At 41.4% G+C, this 21,330-nt stretch overlaps 1 protein-coding gene across 6 annotated transcripts in view; it reads right to left on the minus strand.

Annotated features, from left to right (window-relative positions):
* Window positions 1-4,807, minus strand: part of LOC109877343 (C-Jun-amino-terminal kinase-interacting protein 4) — a 50,071-nt gene extending 45,264 nt beyond the window's left edge. For 5 of the 6 annotated variants that reach the window (XM_031814003.1, XM_031814001.1, XM_031814000.1 and 2 more), the window contains exon 1: window positions 4,281-4,807. In XM_031814003.1, coding sequence (XP_031669863.1) covers window positions 4,281-4,580 — 300 coding nt within the window. In that variant the 5' untranslated portion in view covers window positions 4,581-4,807. The remainder of the gene's footprint in view (window positions 1-4,280) is intronic. The other variant, XM_031814005.1, reaches the window with a different exon arrangement.
* Window positions 4,808-21,330: the final 16,523 nt, after the last annotated feature.

The following is a 21,330-nucleotide window of genomic DNA, read 5'->3' on the forward strand; positions in this document are numbered from 1 at the left end:
GGAGCTTAATATGTTACCTTTACTAGAGGGAGGAGCTTAATATGTTACCTTTACTAGAGGGAGGAGCTTAATATGTTACCTTTACTAGAGGAGCTTAATATGTTACCTTTACTAGAGGAGCTTAATATGTTACCTTTACTAGAGGAGCTTAATATGTTACCTTTACTAGAGGGAGGAGCTTAATATGTTACCTTTACTAGAGGAGCTTAATATGTTACCTTTACTAGAGGGAGGAGCTTAATATGTTACCTTTACTAGAGGGAGGAGCTTAATATGTTACTTTTACTACAGGAGCTTAAGATGCATATCCAAAGCAGTTGAAACGATGCAGACTGATGGATGGAACTTTATTCTCACAGTATTATACACTCCAAATTATTATTTTTTTTTTTTTTACATATTTGACTATTAATGTCATGATTACTCAAGTAACAACTCATTCAGGATGATACAGTGAGAAAAGGTGTAACTACAGAAATAGCATGAAAGCCAAAGCCCTTCATACTGCAAGTGCCAGTAAAACCCAGTTCTGTTTTATCTCCCCTCTTCTCCACTCGCTTGTCCTGTCCTCTTAATTCTGTTCTGTCCTTTCTCACCTCATCCTCTCCTCCTCTCTCCATCCGATGAGCAGTCTTGATAATTTGCTGAGTCACTAAACCTGCTGCTTCTGAGGCAGAATACAGCATCTTCTCTATGTGTGTGTGTGCGTGCGTGTGTCCAATGTACCTTGCCCGATTACAAATGTTTGTCTCTATAACATGAGGCCTAATTCACTTATCATAAATGTAAATGTGTAACTACTCATTCATAAACAGTTTCAAGGGCTTTTCCTAGACTACAATAGGTAATTGCGGCCCACTTATGGACGCTGTATAATAGCCTGACTGTATTTGTCTATACTCTTGTCTGATTACTGATGCTTTAGTTTAGAGCAGTGGTCACCAACGGATTCAAAATCACTTTGAGTCAAAATGCAATCCGAGATCTACCGCTCAGATTTTTTTTTTTACCTAAACCTATGCAATGTTAAGCAATTAAAAACAGTTCTGTAACAATGAGGTTTCTGAGGTGGCCTATAGACCCAATACATCATCGCTGCATGTTGACTATGCAAAATTGTCCTACGCAAGAGGGATCATCAGTTATAAGCAAACAATGTGAAAGAAATGACAGGAAGAAGTAGCCTTCACTATTCAGTGGGGTTTTATGTGGCTGTATGACAGACCCACTTGTATAATGATTCAGTGTAGGATAGTGACTCTGGATAATGTATGCATCCCTCAGTTATCTTCAGTGTTGTAGTAGCCTACTCAAGTCTGGCCTAGGAGTGTCTCGGTCTTGTCTTGGTGTCAGATACATTTTTACTCTGCATTTCTTGCCGACACCAACCAATACCAGGGGAGTGAAAAACTCATAATTATCAGATCCCATAAAACCGCTTTGCCAGCGCAAATAACCACACTCCTTTCATGACACATTAATATCTTAGCATTACTTTTGTTAAATCATTAGTATACATTTTAAATAGCTTTTACAGATTGGATGTTTTACAAGAAAAGGTACTTTTATTCATGGTTGTTTCTATTGTTTTTAACAGCATGTAGTTTTTAACAAATGTAAATGTAATATTAAAATGCTGTTTTTATGTGTATAAATGTTGTACAAATATAAATGATCTGTTTTTAAAGGAAATGTAATAATAAAACTTTTCCAAAAGGAAAAAAATTATTATAATATCTTATGGACTATTTACTGGTCTTCCTACTTTACATTACTGTCATTTACTTTCATTGAAAAATATCCTAAAACTTTGTATTGCTCCTCATCATTTCCTTGATATGCTGGTAGGGAAAAGTGGGGATCATTGTTTGAAAGTTGCTCGCTCACTATTAGTGAGGTGTGACTGGGGGAAGTTGGAACATATTTGATATGTTTATCTGTTATAGACCTGTTTGAGTTCGTGGACATTTGTAGAGTGGCTCTCTATTTGCCCTCAGCATGCATTTGTCACCATTCTGAATGTCTAAAGAATTCATATGTTCTTGTGAAATACTGTATGAACACAGTGGGCATTTTGAACTCTTATTATGGTGACAACGTGGGGTGTGCCGACATAATCGGATTTACTCTTGATTACCCTTATTTTTCTCAGACCATTTTCAAATGATGTTAAAACATTTTAGGTACATGATCACACGGGTAATAAAACATTTTAGGTCCATGATCACATGGGTAATATAACATTTTAGGTCCATGATCACATGGGTAATAGAACATTTTAGGTACATGATCACATGGGTAATAGAACATTTTAGGTACATGATCACACGGGTAATATAACATTTTAGGTCCATGATCACATGGGTAATAGAACATTTTAGGTACATGATCACACGGGTAATAGAACATTTTAGGTCCATGATCACACGGGTAATAGAACATTTTAGGTCCATGATCACATGGGTAATATAAAATTTGTTGTATTACTTGGCACTGCTGAGTGAGCATAATATACAGCCTTTAATTACTGGGACTGATGGTCTGCATCTGATGGTCACTGAGAGGAGGGAGGGAGCAGCCGTGAAGCTGCCTCTCACCTGACTTACCGTTCCTCCTCTCTCCCTCCCTTCACTGAAAAAAGAGGACAGTCTTCCAGCTGATGGTCACTGAGAGGAGGGAGGGAGCAGCCGTGAAGCTGCCTCTCACCTGACTTACCGTCCCTCCTCTCTCCCTCCCTTCACTGAAAAAAGAGGACAGTCTTCCATCTGATGGTCACTGAGAGGAGGGAGGGAGCAGCCGTGAAGCTGCCTCTCATCTGACTTACCGTCCCTCCTCTCTCCCTCCCTTCACTGAAAAAAGAGGACAGTCTTACAGCTGATGGTCACTGAGAGGAGGGAGGGAGCAGCCGTGAAGCTGCCTCTCATCTGACTTACCGTCCCTCTTCTCTCCCTCCCTTCACTGAAAAAAGAGGACAGTCTTCCAGCTGATGGTCACTGAGAGGAGGGAGAGAGCAGCCGTGAAGCTGCCTCTCATCTGACTTACCGTCCCTCCTCTCTCCCTCCCTTCACTGAAAAAAGAGGACAGTCTTCCAGCTGATGGCCAAACTTAAGTTGCACTGCATTATTTTAGCACCAATTCATGTTGTTACTCCTATGACCAGAGAAAGTGAAATATCCCTTCATATTAAAAAAGACACAAGCCTCTAATAATAACGGAATAATAATATGTCAATCATTATTATTATGTTGGTAACCCATTGTATAAAAGTGATTCAAAGCCTTCGAAGACAGTGTTTTGAGGATATATTGGCACGGTAACAACACCCGTTCCAAAATATTCTCCAAACACCGGCTTCTCGAGCATTATCACTTAATTGAGAGGCTTTGAAGCCACACTGGCACTCCCCAGTAGGAGCAGTCCTCCATAGGAATTAATGGAATTCTACAGTATTTACATTAAATGTTTCGAGAACAAAATTACATGGAATTAAGTAGGGGTCAGTAACATGTGTCGTCTCTTTTACAAGTGACAAGTACCAAGAAGACTGCTAGGTGGTTTAAATACACCACCCCCTGCCAGTCATCCAGGGTTTATACACATCACTGGTCTAGACAGGAGCTAATGGTGTGTGAGAGCAGAACACAGGTGGGATGTTTCTGATGACATGATTGGATTTACCTTGACAGGAAGACAGTTCTCCCAGTGGCTCTGTTTATCTTTGGAGAAAAAACAATATACTAAAGATATTTGCATGCAAAGTGATAAGCGGCTGACAGCTGTTTTTGCAGGCTACTGTAGCCAAGCAGGCAAACAGTCTGACAAAAAAAGGATGGATGGTTGACTAACTGGGGGCTACGTCCTCTCATGGCAACATCAAGCGCGCACCTATATACTTAGAGGAGAAAAACATATCTGTCGCAGGCATTCTGTGTGTTAGTGCGTGATGAAATTGAGGCTACTGTGAATCAATCCACCATGGATGGGTAGGCTACTGTTAGCATGATGCTAAACTAATCACACAGTTACTCCTCTAACTGGGAAGCAGATATTACGAACGTGGCTCTCCTTCCACAATATACGATTATTAGCCTCGTGGGTATCCCTTGTTGACAACGTTGCACCACGTGCATGTTCTACACTACACATAGACATCAGTAGGGATGCTTTGGTGATGAAAACCACTGGCTTGGGTGGCCTTGCAGCTAGAGGCTGCGTTTAAAATCCGCTGTCAATGTCCTCCATCTCACTCCCTCTCTCCGCCGTTCGCTGCCCGGACTCACCTCCTCTGCGTGTTTCCTCAGCGCTTTCTCCCGTTCATACTGCGTGATGAGCTGTTCGTTGTCCTCCTTTAACAGTTCTAGCTCCACTTCATGCTCCTGGTTTTCCGCGAACACCGAATCCAGGTTCTCCAGCACAGCCACGACGAGCGGCATCAGTTCTTTCACCACATCTTCGTCGTATTTTCCTATCAGTTTCTCGAACTCGCGATAGATGGAGTTGGCCAGGCCCGATACCCGCTCCGACATCATAGCTGATGTCCCCGGGTCGTCCTGGTACACTACTCCGTCCTCCAACTCCATTTTCTTCCCTTCCTTGAACAAATAGGTCCTGTAAATAGGATTTACACTTACCCCGCCACTATGAATTCTGTTATTTTCTTTAAGAAAATCGAATGTGTATTCCCTTTAAAAGCTTCAATTGAAATGGCAATATCCGTGTAATTGTCCCTCACTGGAAGCGTTCGATAGACGTGGAAGAAATTTCCCTCGGCTTCCCTCCTCTCACAACAGTGGTGCGTTCAGTTCACTTGAACGTTTGCTACGTTGCGGAACTGTTTGTACTGAACGACACGTTTTCAAAAACGTTTTCGTACGTTCTTGAACAGACTGAGGTACGTTTGCTCCCGTTTGGTAGGTGTGGTGAGGTGTGACTTGAAGCAACGAGTGACGTATTTAAAGGGCAGTGGCCATGCTGACAGCGTTCCCGCAACCGTTATTATTATACATCAGTTTCCCCAACCCACAACCTCCACGTTATTCAACTGGTCGTTCAGTACCATTTCCGTTCAATTGAACGTTCCAGAACGTAAAAACTTACTGAATGCAGCCCAGCTGAGTATGACGTGGTGACGTCACATTTTTTTTATGTGGACAATGTGGTTTTACTGAATATTTGTAGCCTACAATGTTAAGCCTAGGGCTAGTCATATGATATAGTCAAACACATTATAGTAATAACATAGTAATACGAAAGTATACTGTTAATAAAGGCATCTTTATTTAAATTCCATTGTCCTCAAAACACTTTAAGATCCTGCTCTAATAACGATTACATTTTAGTTATTTAGCAGATGCTCTTATCCAGAGCGATTTACAGTTAGTGCATTGATCTTAAGATAGCTATCAGTCATGGTAAGTAAAGTTTTCCTCAATAAAGTAGCTAAATAATAAATAAATAAAATATACAAATAATATATGCAATAAATAACATATTTCTTCAATAAATTATACATTGTATTTGTAACCCACTATCTCACAAACCCAAAGACCTAAACAACAGACAAAAACAAACCAACAGAAAAAACAAGTGGCAAAATTGTCCTACTCAAGAGGGATCATCAGTTATAAGCAAACAATGTGAAAGAAATGACAGGAAGAAGTAGCCTTCACTATTCAGTGGGGTTTTATGTGGCTGTATGACAGACCCACTTGTATTATGATTCAGTGTAGGATAGTGACTCTGGATAATGTATGCATCCCTCAGTTATCTTCAGTGTTGTAGTAGCCTACTCAAGTCCGGCCTAGGAGTGTCTCGGTCTTGTCTTGGTGTCAGATACATTTTTACTCGTCATTTCTTGCCGACACCAACCAATACCAGGGGAGTGAAAAACTCATAATTATCAGATCCCATAAAACCGCTTTGCCAGTGCAAATAGCCACACTCCTTTCATGACACATGGACTATTTTCTGGTCTTCCTACTTTACTCTTAACATTACTGTCCTTTACTTTCATTGAAAAATATCCTAAAACTTTGTAGTGTTCCTCATCATCAGAGCAAACTGATTTAATCCAGCAGTCCTTTTACTCTCCAGGCAATTGTAATGAATTGTGATAATTCATAGTTACACTGTAATAACAACATGTAACTGGTGGTAATTACAGAGGTGTAACAACTGATGCTTGTTCCCATGTTTGTTTCAAACATAAAAGTTTTCGATAGCATCCCAACGCACCATTTTCGTCAGTGCAATCCAGGATTCCTTGGGACATCCTTACCCTAACCCTAACCTTTACCCATACGCTTACCCTTACCTTATAATTTGAAAGTATTTTCAAATACTTATTTCCAAATAGATTATTTCAAATGCCAACCGGACCTGGTTCCAATGCATGGGAGTATCGAAGTATATTTGTGTTTTTTCAAATACATGCCAATACTTTCCAAGTGTATTTCCACATATATTGCAATATTCAACTACTTGTATTTTCAAATAAAATATATCAAAATACTGACTTCCAAATGACTTTTGACATATCCTAAATACTATTTGAACACAGGTCTGACACTAAAATTTGCACCCTCACCCATATCAGCGGCTCCTACTCCAATGTTCCTCATCTTCTGGATGACACCAATCAAGACAGCCATTTTATCAGCTGGTATGACACTGACCAGACAATGAACTCTGTCCTCCGAACTGTGGGTATTTATGTAGCCAGGATCCTCTTCTGATAATGGTGATATGGGATTAAACTAGCCAAGAGTGAAAATGTAAAAATGTGTTTTAATCAATACTGACTAACTGACTGTATCAGAGATTCCTTGTTGGTGATATAGTGTTTCGCATTGTTTACTTTACCTTGTGGCCATCTTTTATATGGCTCTTTAGGGCCTTGATGATGTCAGCCTTACGCACACCTTTGACACTTTTCTCCAGACCCATGACATCATTGAACACCAATGGGAAATAGATTCCATGTTTTTCTTTTTTAGATTTTGTGGGTTTCGTACTGTAAAATAGGATGTGCATTTCTAATGAATTATACAATTTGATGAGTAAGCACTGATAATTAAAATAAAATGGTTGACATTCAGATCCATTTGCTTTAATATGTTATGGTTTCACTCAATGGGTTTCATATAACACTTGCTTACTTAACTAACTTACTTTTCTGGTAATGCTTTGACCTGCAGCAGCGAAGTTGGCCAAAGTGATACTCGTAATGTGACCCTGAAACACACAATTGATGGAGTTGATGAAGCTGTATTTTCCTGCTCCAGCTGGTCCGTGGAGGAGGATTCTGATAGTCTTCATTTAAGATTTCCAGGCACATAGTCTTTCAGTTCCTTAAGCATTTCCACTTCCTGACTGTCAGAGGGCAGTAGAGGACAGATTTAGAGAGGTAGACTCAGCGATACAATATCATGTCACAGCAGGCTTACAGAAAACAAAAACAAAATTCCAATCTTCCAAGACTGCCACATAATTTGGGTGATTTGTAATCTGTTGTTTTGACTTGTTTGTCGCCACTTTGCATGATGCTGTCACATCACGGAGTGTACCTTTAAGTGAATAAAAAAGCAATGGACTTGGAATGATGCCATTTACTTTATTGCATAATTTTTCACGGGAGGTGGTCCTTGTACACAGCATTTTCAACTGAAAATGATTTTAAAATATATTTTTCTCCCATTCATTTTCAAACGTACCCCCAGGGTGTGATCCTCCATTCCTTATCAAAAACTATTAAACAAACACACTACTGGTCAAAAGTTTTAGAACACCTACTCATTCAAGGGTTTTTCTTTATTTTGAAGACATCAAAACTATGAAATAACACATATGGAATCATGTAGTAACCAAAAAAGTGTTAAATATATTTTATATTTGAGATTCTTCAAATAGCCACCCTTTGCCTTGATGACATCTTTGCACACTCTTGGCATTCTCTCAACCAGCTTAACCTGGAATGCCTTTCCAACAATCTTGAAGAAGTTCCCACATATGCTGAGCACTTGTTGGCTGCTTTTCCTTCCGACTCATCCCAAACCATCTTAATTTGGTTGAGGTCAGGGGATTGTGGAGGCCAGGTCATCTGATGCAGCACTCCATCCCTCTCCTTCTTGGTAAAATTGCACTTACACAGCCTAGAGGTGTGTTGAAAAAATGAATGATAGTCCCACTAAGCCCAAACCAGATGGAATGGCGTATCGCTGCAGAATGCTGTGGTAGCCATGCTGGTTAAGTGTGTCTTGAATTCTAAATAAATCACAAGACAGTATCACCAGAAAAGCACCCCTTCACAATAACACCTCCTCCTCCATGCTTTACGGTGGGAAATACACATGCGGAGATCATCCATTCACCCACAAAGACACAGGGGTTGGAACCAAAAATCTCAAATTTGGACTCCAAAGGACAAAGATACACCGGGCTAATGTCCATTGCTCGTGTTTCTTGGCCCAAGCAAGTCTCTTCTTCTTATTGGTGTCCTTGAGTAGTGGTTTCTTTGCAGCAATTCGACCATGAAGGCCTGATTCACACAGTCTCTTCTGAACAGTTGAGGTTGAGATGTGTCTGTTACTTGAAACTCTGTGAAGCATTTATTTGGGCTGCAATTTCTGAGGCTGGTAACTCAAATGGACTTTCCATCTGCAGCAGAGGTACCCCCCCCCCCCCCCTCCCCCCTTATCACAACACAACTGATTGGCTCAAAAGCATTCAGGGAAGAAATTCCACAAATGAACTTAAGAATACACACCTGTTAATTGAGGTGCATTCCAGGTGACTACTTCATGAGGCTGGTTGAGAGAATGCCAAGAGTGTGCAAAGCTGTCATCAAGGCAAAGGGTGGCTATTTGAAGAATATCAAATATAAAATATATTTTGATTTGTTTAACACTTTTTGGGTTACTTCATGATTCCAAGTGTTCTTTCATAGTAAAAATAAAGAGAAACCCTTGAATGAGTAGGTGTTCTAAAACCTTTGACCGGTCGAGTATGTTGAAATAAATGCAATCAACATACTATGATTAAGTACTATGATCTTAGATCATTTAGCTCTTCCTTATGTGTCATTAAACAATTTCTGTTTATTTGTTAGTTTCTTATTTTTATACTGCTCCAAATAAGTATTGTGTGTGTGCTAATAAGGGGGGCATAAAATCCTGTGCCGAGCTGCTATGATGCACACGACACATAAGACTGAGTTTAACCTGAAACAGTAGAGACACCAGAGTGATTAGGTATCTATCAAAAACAAGTCCATCACATACTGTAGGTACAAACACACTACAACTTGTAATGAATAGTCAGGGAGAGAAAGGTATCGATTCATACACAGAGCTTGGCAGGTGTTTATTCCGGGAATTGTGGTCACAGGTAGGCAATGGTCATACACAAGTAGGCAGGTGAATCAAAACTAGGACTGACCGCTAGAACTGGTTCTCACAAACGAGCCAGGAAAAGGCTTAGTAGAGTAAAAATGCACAATGCCTCACAAAGGCACAAACAGAATGAACTGAACTAAATAAGGAGCTGATGAGACCAGGTGAGTAACTAACACAGGTGAAATCAATGAACAAAAATTAAAGACAGGGCTACGTTCGGGAACACAAAGAAACAGGGATACATTCAAGAACACAACAAAACAGAATACAAGGTTCACTAAGAAAATAAGTACAGAACCTTACACAACTAACCTATACAAGGCAAAGGTTGTGCAGGTGATATAAATAGCAACATCTCTTCAAAGACAAAGTCCAATGTAATTACTGTACATAACACAGACTACCCACCCACACACTGACAAGTCTCTTACTTGTACTTTCACTTATGATATTGGTGCTTTTTATTTATCTGAGATTTTTTACCCAGGTCTTCTCAGACTATGTGAGTGTAGTGTACAAAATGCTTCAAATGATGCAAAACATATTATAATCACACTTTTAGATTTTTACTATAAGTGCTCTATCTTGAAAACTACTGCTGATGCACAATTTGTTGGCTGCATATCAACAGTAGACTAATAAAATCAACACTAAAATGACCCTTAAAAATATGTGGTTAAAAAATAAGTAACTCAATTATATTATGGTATGCCTAATGTCTGAATGTAACATACTTTTTTTTTTAAAGGAAAGAAATTGTCTGTAGCCTACCTCAAGTCTCCCACTGATAAAATGCCCCAATAATTAAATGTTTTTAACCTTCATTTAACTAGGCAAGGATAAGAACAAATGACTTTTTACAATGACAGCCTACCCCGGACAACACTGGGTCAATTGGGCACCGCCCTATGGGACTCCCAATCACAGCCGACCCCGGACAACACTGGGCCAATTGGGCACCGCCCTATGGGACTCCCAATGACAGCCTACCCCGGACAACACTGGGCCAATTGGGCACCGCCCTATGGGACTCCCAATGACAGCCTACCCCGGACAACACTGGGCCAATTGGGCACCGCTCTATGGGACTCCCAATGACAGCCTACCCCGGACAACACTGGGCCAATTGGGCACCGCCCTATGGGACTCCCAATGACAGCCTACCCCGGACAACACTGGGCCAATTGGGCACCGCCCTATGGGACTCCCAATCACAGCCAGATGTGATGCAGCCTGAATATGAACTAGGTGCTGCAGTGATACCTCTTGCAAAGAGATGCAGTGTCTTAGACCACTGCGCCACTCTGGATGAGGTCCTAAAGAAGTGTCACGTTAAGACTGACATTCCTTTTTATACCTCTCTGACCAATGATGTACACTGACAAAAATATAAAAGCAACATGCAACAAGTTCAACTATTTTACTGAGTTATAGTTCATATAATGAAATTAATCAACATATACAAATTCATTAGGCCCTAATCTATGGATTTAAATGACTGGGAATATAGATATTCATATGTTGGTCACACATACCTTAAAAAAAAGGTAGGAGCTTGGATCAGAAAACCAGTCAGTATCTGGTGTGACCACTATTTGCCTTACGCAGCGCGACACATCTCCTTCGCATAGAGTTGACCAGGCTGTTTATTGTGGCCTGTGGAATGTTGTTCCACTCTTCTTCAATGGCTGTGCAAACTTGCTGGATATTGGCGGGAACTGAAACATGCTGTCATGCACATTGATCCAGAGCATCCCAAACATGCTCAATGGGTGACATGTCTGGTGATTATACAGGCCATGGAAGAACTGGGCCATTTTCCGGATTGTGTACAGATCCTTGCGACATGGGGCCTGAAACATGAGGCGATGACGGCGGATGAACGTCCTGACAATGGGCCTCAGGATCTCATCACGGTATCTCTGTGCATTCAAATTGCCATCGATAAAATGCAATTGTGTTCGTTATCCGTAGCTTATGCCTTCCCATACCATAACCCCATTGCCACTATGGGGCACTCGTTCACAACGTTGACATCAGCAAACCGCTCTCCCAAACGAAGCCATGCTCGTGTAGCGGGTTTCCTATGTACCACAGGAGAACCAAGAAATGAAGAGCGACACCACGGCTGTCTTTTAGACTTTTATGTTGATCTGCAATAGTATTGCGAAAAGACAGGACAGGAACACATCAGTCTCCAATGCACCATCTGACAAGTTGTTCTTTCTCTCTTAGTGTTTTCTCGGACTCACACAATCACACTCATTCGTAAAGCCATAATGTATACTATAAAATAATAACCAGTCCTTAATACAGAGAATGTATCATCTTAATTCCTAGACAATATAACCATACCTGCAATAGTATTGTGAAAAGACAGGACAGGAACACATCAGTCTCCAATGCACCATCTGACAAGTTGTTCTACACAGGAGCATGAAGAAAGGTAAAACACATATCCTGTCTCACATGCCCAATACATTACTAGGTGCTTTCAGTGTTGACAGTAGCAAAATACAACAACTCATGTAAAAAAAACACGGCAGCATAAACAAGTTACAACGTGAAATCGCCTCTATTCCATTCGGACCGTAGAGGACCAAACTACATCTCCCATAATGCAACGCCAGCACCAGTTGGCAGCTCAGCTAACCATCTGCATCACAGAAAGGCATGCTAGCTAGCAACAGCAGCACTTTTAGCACTCTGTAAACTATATTAATAACAACAATACAACTCTGAAAGTTACATGTTTCAATAGTCTCACACTCCCTTATAACAATATCTACAGGATTAACCTTGGGATGTTTGATTTATTTCACGTTATGGACTTCTACAAAGGAGTAATCTGCAACACATACCTTTCTCTCTCAGTGTTTTCTCTGGCTTATTCACCAGCAGGATCCTCTGAGACCAGCCACCCGGACAGCTGATGAAACTGTGGGTTTGCACAACCAAGGAATTTATGCACAAACTGACAGAAACCGTCTTCAGGGTTTTGACCTGACTGAAGTTCGGCATTGTAACCAACTTCAGTGTGAAAATGCACACCTTCGATGGCCCCTGGCATGCTGGAGAAGTGTGCTCTTCACTGATGAATCCCGGTTTAAACTGTACCGGGCAGATGGCAGACAGCAAGTGTTGTTAAAATGGTTATTCCATCAAACTTCAAATGATTAGAATAGTACACAATGCAGAACAGAACAACCAGGATGAGGGTCAGTGGCCAATGCCCGTGAACAGGAATATTCCAAGTTCAGACGGAATCGGGGAGTCAGATCGCTATGATCACCAGGAACTTTACTTTTAGTGTCTATTTTTAATTGTTTCGCTACTGGTGCTGCCTGTTGATGTTAGGTAGGCAGCTACAGTAGGGGTTTTGTTTCATTAAATGTATTTAATTTCATCTGGGTGCTTGTGTCACCTACTAACACCCTGGTACTACCCGTAGCTCCCGTTCTCCTCAGTCCAAGCCGGATGTGGAGGTCCTGTGCTGGCGTGGTTACACATGGTCTGCGGTTGTGCCTAATTTTCTAAAACGATGTTGGAAGCGACTTTGCCCACTTGTTGAGAAATGGGCAGTCAGCATGCAGTCAGCATGCCAATAGCACACTCCCTGAAAACTTGAAACATCTGTTGCACTGTGTTGTGTGACAAAACTGCACATTTTAGAGTGGTCTTTTATTGTACCCAGTGCAAGCTTCTTGATATGCCACACCTGTCAGGCGGATGGATTATCTTGGCAAAGGAAAAATGCTGACTAACAAGGATGTAAACAAATTTGTGTACAAAATGTGAGAGCGTACAAGTACTGTACTTGGGAGTATGGTTAGACGGTACCCTGTCCTTCTCTCAGCACATATCCAAGCTGCAGGGTAAGGTTACACCTAGATTTGGTTTCCTCTTTCACCCCGTCTGCCAAACTAACCCTGATTCAGATGACCATCTACCCATCTACCCATTTATAGATCGGCAGTTAAGGGTGCTCTCGAGCGGCTAGATGTTCTTTACCATTTAGCCATCAGATTTGCCACCGATTTATCACTGCACTCTGGAAACTGGCCATCACTGTATACCCGGTGCACTGGTTTATGCTTGTTTATAAAACCCTCTTAGGCCTCACTCCCCCCTATCTGAGATACCTACTGCAACCCCTATCCTCCACATACAACACCTGTTCTGCCAGTCACATTATCTTCACCTTTTACTGCAGTGGGCTAAATCAGGGTCACACAGTGTTTGTTGGTAGTCTTAAACAAATCTATTTTGAAACAAAAGTATACACCTCACACACATAAACTCAGCAAAAAGAGAAACGTCCTCTCACTGTCGACTGCTTTTATTTTCAGAAAACGTGTGTAAATATTTGTATGAACATAACAACAACTGAGACATAAACTGAACAAGTTCCACAGACATGTGACTAACAGAAATGGAGTAAAGTATCCCTGAACAAAGGGGGGGGGGTCAAAATCAAAAGTAACAGTTAGTATCTGGTGTGGCCACCAGCTGCATTAAGTACTGCAGTGCATCTCCTCCTCATGGACTGCGCCAGATTTGCCAGTTCTTGCTGTGAGATGTTACCCCACTCTTCCACCAAGGAACCTACAAGTTCCCGGACATGTATGGGGGAATGGCCCTAGCACTCACCCTCCGATCCAACAGGTCCCAGACGTGCTCAATGGGATTGAGATCTGGGCTCTTCGCTGGCCATGACAGAACACTGACATTCGTGTCTTGCAGGAAATCACGCACAGAACGAGTAGTATGGCTGGTGGAATTGTCATGCTGGAGGGTCATGTCAGGATGAGTCTGCAGGAAGGGTACCACATGAGGGAGGAGGTTGTCTTCCCTGTAACGCACAGCGATGAGATTGCCTGCAATAATAATAAGCTCAGTCCGATGATGCTGTGACACACAGCCCCAGACCATGACGGACCCTCCACCTCAAAATCGATCCCGCTCCAGTGCACAGGCCTCGGTGTAACGCTCATTCCTTCGACGATAAACGCCAATCCGACCATCACCCCTGGTGAGACAAAACCGCGACTCGTCAGTGAAGAGCCCTTTTTGCCAGTCCTGTCTGGTCCAGCGATCGTGAGTTTGTGCCCTTAGGCAACGTTGTTGGTGATGTCTGGTGAGGACCTGCCTTACAACAGGCCTACAAACCCTCAGTCCAGCCTCTCTCAGCCAATTGCGGACAGTTTGAGCACTGATGAAGGGATTGTGTGTTCCTGGTGTAGCTCTGGCAGTTGTTGTTGCCATCCAGTACCTGTCCCGCAGGTGTGATGTTCGGATGTACTGATCCTGTGCAGGTGTTGTTACACGTGGTCTGCCACTGCGAGGATAATCAGCTGTCCATCCTGTCTCCCTGTAGCGCTGTCTTAGGCGTCTCACAGTACGGACATTGCAATGTATTGCCCTGGCCACATCTGCAGTCCTCATTCCTCCTTGCAGTATGCCTAGGCACATTCACACAGATGAGCAGGGACCCTGGGCATCTTTCTTTTGGTGTTTTTCAGAGTCAGTAGAAAGGCCTCTTCAGTGTCCTAAGTTTTCATAACTGTGACCTTAATTGCCTACCATCTGTAAGCTGTTAGTGTCTTAACGACCGTTCCACAGGTGCATGTTCACTAATTGTTTATGGTTCATTGAACAAGCATGGGAAACGGTGTTTAAACCCTTTATAATGAAGATCTGTGAAGTTATTTGGATTTTTACAAATTATCTTTGATATATGATAGACAGGGTCCTGAAAAAGGGACGTTTTTTTCTGAATTTAGTTATGGGTTTATAAAAGAAGACATATACCAGGTTAGATACATTTTTTGAGTTTGCACATTAGTATTACACTTTATATACATCACAGAAGACTGAAATAACTAAATTGTTTGACATAGAAACACCAGATTTTCTGAAGCTTTTTTAAAATAATGTTTTTTAATAAAGAAATTATGAAAAATATGAAATAACATCCCAGCCATTAGTCCACTAGGTCATTTGAATGCAGGAAAGGGCTCTCCATCTCTACATTCAAAACTCAATCATGGACTCTTACTGAGGCTGATACGTGATGTATTGTTGTCTCTACCTGTTGCCCTTTGTGCTGTTGCATGTGCCTAACATTGTTTGTACTGTGTTTGTGCTGCTACTATGTTCTGCTTCTGCCATGTTGTGTTGCTACCTTGTTGTTGTCATGCTGTGTTGCTGCCATGCTGTTTTGTCTTAGGTCTCTCTTTATGGAGTGTTGTGATGTTTCTCTTGTCGTGGTGTGTGTTTTATCCTCCATTTTTATTTTTAATCCCAGCCCCTGTCCCCGCCTTTTGCCTCTTGGTAGGCTGTCATTGTAAATACGAATTTGCTCTTAATTGACTTGCTTAGTTAAATTAAAATAAATATATATATATATTGTCCTGCTGAAAGGTAGATTCCTCTCCCAGTGTCTGGTGTAAAGCAGACTGAACCAGATTTTTTCCTCGAGGATGTTGCCCCATCCCGTTTCTTTTTATCCTTAAAAACTCCCCAGTATTTGCTGATGTCAAACATAGCCATAGCATGATGCAGCCACCAATATGCTTGAAAATAAGGAGGCAATTACTCAGTGAGGTGTGGTGTTGGATTTGCCCCAAACATAAGAATTTGCATTAGGCTAAAAAGTGCATTCTTAAAATCTTTTTGCATACAAGATGCATGTTTTGAATATATTTATTCTGTATATTTAGATTTTTTTTCTCTTCACTTTGTCATTTAAGTCATTATTGTGGAGTCACTACAATGTGGAGTCACTACAATGTGGAGTCACTACAATGTGGAGTCACTACAATGTTGTTGATCCATCCTCCATCCATTTTTCCACATTACAGCCATTGAACTCTGTAACCGTTTTAAAATCACCAATGGCCTCATGGGAACATCCCTGAGCAGTTTCATTCCTGTCCTGTAGGTCAGTTTTAAAGGTCTGGGTGAGGTGTCTGGGTTGTTTAATACATAATCCACAGCATAAGTATTAACTTTGCCATGCTTAAAGAGATATTCAATGTCTGATTTGTTATTGTTACCCATCTACCAATCACTGTCCTTCTTTATGAGGATTTCGAAAAGCTCCCTGGTTTATTTAGTTGAATCTGTGCTTGAAATTCAATACTTGACTAAGGAACCTTATAGATTTTGTGTGTATAGGGGACAGTATTCAGACCCCTTGACTTTTCCACATTTTGTTGCGTTAGTCTTTTTCTAAAATGGATTAAATAAATAAAAATCCTCAGCAATCTACACAGAATACCCCATAATGACGAAGCGAAAACAGGTTTTTAGAATGTTTGCAAATGTATCATTTAAAAAAACAGAAATTCAGACCCATGTCTATGAGACTCAAAATTGAGCTCAGGTGCATCCTGTTTCCATTGATCATCTACAACTTGATTGGAGTCCACCTGTGGTAAATTCAATTGAATTGTCTGTAGAGTTCTGAGACAGGATTGAGTTGAGGGAAATGTTATGTTTATGTATCAAATCAATGCTACTTTCTAATAACTAATTAGATGGGTTCATGCAGGTGACTGATCGTATATGGAGGAATCCTCACTATCATCCTCATCCTCATCCTGAATATTGCTATGGGAACAACCGAGGTATGTCAGTTTCAAGGTCTCAACTTGGAGAGAGAGCCTCGTGAGGTATTGGTCAGTCATATGTGCGAGCCACCAGTAGTTATGAATTAATTATGCCGTATACGAGACAACTGCTGGGACTGCCCCAACAAAACTTCTAATAGACCTGTACAGTGTGCAGTGTTTGTTATAACCTCTCCAGCTTGCTGATAATAAAGAGTGATTCATTTTAATATTGGCTTCAGGTGTCCCTGGTGTGAATTTCCACCACAGTAGCAAATCATTTCTGCAGCATTGAAGGTCACCAAGAACACAGTGGTCTCCATCATTATTAAATGGAAGAGGTTTGGAACCACCAAGACTCTTCCTAAAGCTGGCCGCCCAGCCAAACTAAGAAAGGGGAGAAAGGCCTTGGTCAGGGAGGTGACCAAGAACGCGATGGTCACTCTGGCAGAGCACTAGAGTTCCTCTGTGGAGATGGGAGAACCTTCCAGAAGATAAACCATCTATGCAGCACTCCACCAATCATGCCTTTATGGTAGAGTGGCAGATGGAAGCCACTCCTCAGTAAAAAGGACATGACAGCCCGTTTGGATTTTTCCGAAAAGCACCATCAGAAACAAGATTATCTGGTCTGATGAAACCAAGGTTGAACTCTTTGGCCTGAATGCCAAGCGTCACGTCTGGAGGAAACCTGGCACTATCCCTACAGTGAAGAATGGTGGTGGCAGAATCATGCTGAGGGGATGTTTTTTAGTGGCAGGGACTGGGAGACTAGTCAGGATCAAGGCAAAGATTAACAGACCAAAGTACAGAGAGATCCTTGATAAAAACCTGCTCCAGAGCTCCCAGGACCTCAGACTGGGGCAAAGGTTCACCTTCCAACAGGACAACGACCCTAAGCACACAGCCAAGACAACACAGGAGTGGCTTAGGGACAAGTCTCTGAATGTTCTTGTGTGGCCTAGCCAGAGGCAGGACTTAAACCTGATCCAACATCGCTGGAGAGACCTGAAAATAGCTGTGCAGCAACGCTCCCCATCCAACCTGACAGAGCTTGAGAGGATCTGCAGAGAAACATGGAAGAAACTCCCCAAATACAGAAGGGAGGCTGTAATCACTGCCAAATGTGCTTCAACAAATTACTGAGTAAAAGGTCTGAATACTTATGTAAATGTAATATTCCAGTTTTTGAAATACATATATATCAGCAAAAATGTCAATAAACCTGTTTTTGCTTTGTCATTATGGGGTATTGTGTGTAGATTGATGAGGGGGAAAAAACAATTTCATCAATTTTAGAACACGGCTGTAACATAACAAAATGTGGGAAAAGTCAAGGGGTCTGAAAACTTTCCGCGGGCACTGTATGTGATTTGTTTAGGCAAATGTTAATCCTGAATGAATTTATTTTAAAAAGGTTTCTTCCACTTTGACATTAGAGTATTTTGAGTAGATTGATGACAAAAAAAAGTACAATTAAATCAATTACTCCTATCTATTTAATCCACCTTTCAGTCTAATGACATTCATCAGGATGTATCTTCTAACATTTCTTTCTGTTACTTGATTCCATGTTTATGGGAACAGGAAGCACATATTAGAGGTGTCTGAGGTTAGAGGTCTCTAACTGAGAAGTGTGATTTCATCATGTGATTTACTAGAAGAGCATAGTACAACCAACCAAAACCAAACAAAAAACAATAATCTGAGACAGTGATTTATATACCGTGCCTTGCAAAAGTAATCATACCCCTTGGATTTCTTCACATTGTATTGTGTTACAAAGTGGGATTTAGATTTTTTTTCTCATTTTATTGTGTTACAAAGTGGGATTGACCCTGATTGGTTCCACTTTATATTAAGTTAATCTTTTAAATGCTTGATAAAACCTTCATAAACACTACAGAAATATTTTACAAATCATCTATAACTGTGTATCATGCGTTATAAAGGGTTCATAAATGTGGAATAACTGTGTGCCATAATCACCAATGTCAAATGTGACATCACCCACTCGGTCAAATATGATACCTTAATAAAAGGTCTTATAAATCATATTAAATTGATTCACGCATGGCTGTAAGTCACTTTCGATAAAAGCGGCTGCTAAATTTGATATATAATATATAATCACTAAAACGATATATCAACCTCTTTCCCTCTTGGGTGCGTAGTCAGTGTTGGACCTGACCTCAACTTCCACAAAATGCTGTGCTGCAGGATGACACACGCTCTAAAGTGCAGTCATGCACAGCAAAACACATTGGTAGGGCTTTTTCAAATCTGTTTTTTATTTTTTTCACAGGTTTTGGATTTCCCCATTCTCTTTCTGGTTTACACTATTCTTTCACACTTTTGAAATAGAAAAACAACTCAATTGGATTTTCTGTGTTCATAACAATGCTTAAGCCACATCAGTGGAGGACTTTTGAGATCTGGGAAAAAAAATCAAAGAAACGATTTTTGGGTGTGGTTAACCTTTAATTCAGTGCGCATGCCCTGCACTGTGGTTTGGTTAGCAGGTTTTTTGTAGTGATGTAAGCTCACTTGATGTGATTCGGCCGCCTATGGAATGGGAGGAGTGGAGTAAAAGGACAAATCAAATCACATTTTATTGGTCACATACACATATTTAGCAGATGTTTTTGCGGGTGTAGCGAAATGTTTGTATTCCTAGCTCCAACAGTGCAGTAGCATCTAACAATTCACAACAACACACACCAATCTAAAAGTAAAAGAATGGAATTAAGAAATATATAAATATTAGGACGAGCAATGTTGGAGTGGCATTGACTAAAATAGAATACAATAGAATACAGTACATACATATGAGATGAGTAAAGCATGTAAACATTAGCCTCTAAAGTATGTAAACATTAGCCCCTAATGTGCTAGTGATGACTGACTGTTTAACAGTCTGATGGCCTTGAGATCGAAGCTGCTTTTCAGTCTCTCGGTCCCAGCTTTGATGCACCTGTACTGACCTCGCCTTCTGGGTGATAAAGGGGTGAACAGGCAGTGGCTCGGGTGGTTGTTGTCCTGGATCTTTTTGGCCTTCCTGTGACATCGGGTGCTTTAGTTGTCTTGGAGGGTTCACTTTGTGCCCCCGGTGATGCGTTGGGCAGATCGCACTACCCTCTGGAGAGCCCTGCAGTTTCTGTACCAGGCGGTGATACAGCCCAACAGGATGCTCTCAATTGTGCATATGTAAAAGTTTGTGAAGGTCTTAGGGGCCAAACCAAATTTCTTCAGCCTCCTGAGGTTGAAGAGGCGCTCTTATCACCATTTCAGATTGTCAGTGATGTGTATGGAGAGGAACTTGAAGCTTTTCACCTTCTCAACTGCGGTCCCGTTGATGTGGTTAGGGGAGTGCTCCCTCTGAAGTTTCCTGAAGTCGACATCTCCTTTGTTTTGTTGACATTGAGGGAGAGGTTATTTTCCTGGCACCGCTTCGCCAGAGCCCTCACCTCCTCCCTGTAGGCTGTCTCATCATGGTTGGTAATCAGGCCTACTACTGTTGTGTTGTCTGCAAGCTTGTGGGGCCCCTGTGTTGAGGATCAGCGAATTGGAGGTGTTGTTTCCTACCTTCACCACCTGGGGGCGGCAAGTCAGAAAGTCCAGGACCCAGTTGTACAGGGCGGGGTTCAGACCCAGGGCCTGAGCTTAATGATGAGCTTGGAGGGTACTTTGGTGTTGGACGCTGAGCTATAGTCAATGAACAGCATTCTTACATACTGTAGGAATTCCTCTTGTCCAGATGGGGTAGTGCAGTGTGCAGTGCGATGGCGATTGCATTGTCTGTGGATCTATTGGGGCGGTAATCCGTGATTGTCTATAAACCCTGCCAAATACAGTACATCGTGTGTCTGAGCAGTTGAATTGCGACTCCACTTTGTCTCTGTACTGACGTTTTGCCTGTTTGATTGCCTTACGGAGGGAATAACTACACTGTTTGTATTCAACCATATTCCCAGTCAACTTGCGTGAATTCTGTCATCTATCCATGGTTACTGGTTTGGGTAGGTTTTAATAGTCACAGTGGGAACAACATGCCCAAACACTTTCTGATGAACTCAGTCACCATGTCCGTGTATACGTCAATGTTATTCTCAGAGGCTACCCAGAACATATCCCAGTCCGTGTGATCAAAACAATCACGAAGCATGGATTCCGATTAGTCAGACCAGCATTGAATAGACCTTAGCACGGTTACTTCCTATTTGAGTTTCTGCCTATAGGAAGGGAGGAGCAAAATGGAGTTCGGATCTAATTTGCCAAAGGCAGGGCGGGGAGGGCCTTTAAAACATCCCGGAAAATTTAAAACA

This window comes from Oncorhynchus kisutch, unplaced genomic scaffold (genome assembly GCF_002021735.2).
Source record: "Oncorhynchus kisutch isolate 150728-3 unplaced genomic scaffold, Okis_V2 Okis06b-Okis10b_hom, whole genome shotgun sequence".
Lineage (NCBI taxonomy): Eukaryota > Metazoa > Chordata > Actinopteri > Salmoniformes > Salmonidae > Oncorhynchus > Oncorhynchus kisutch.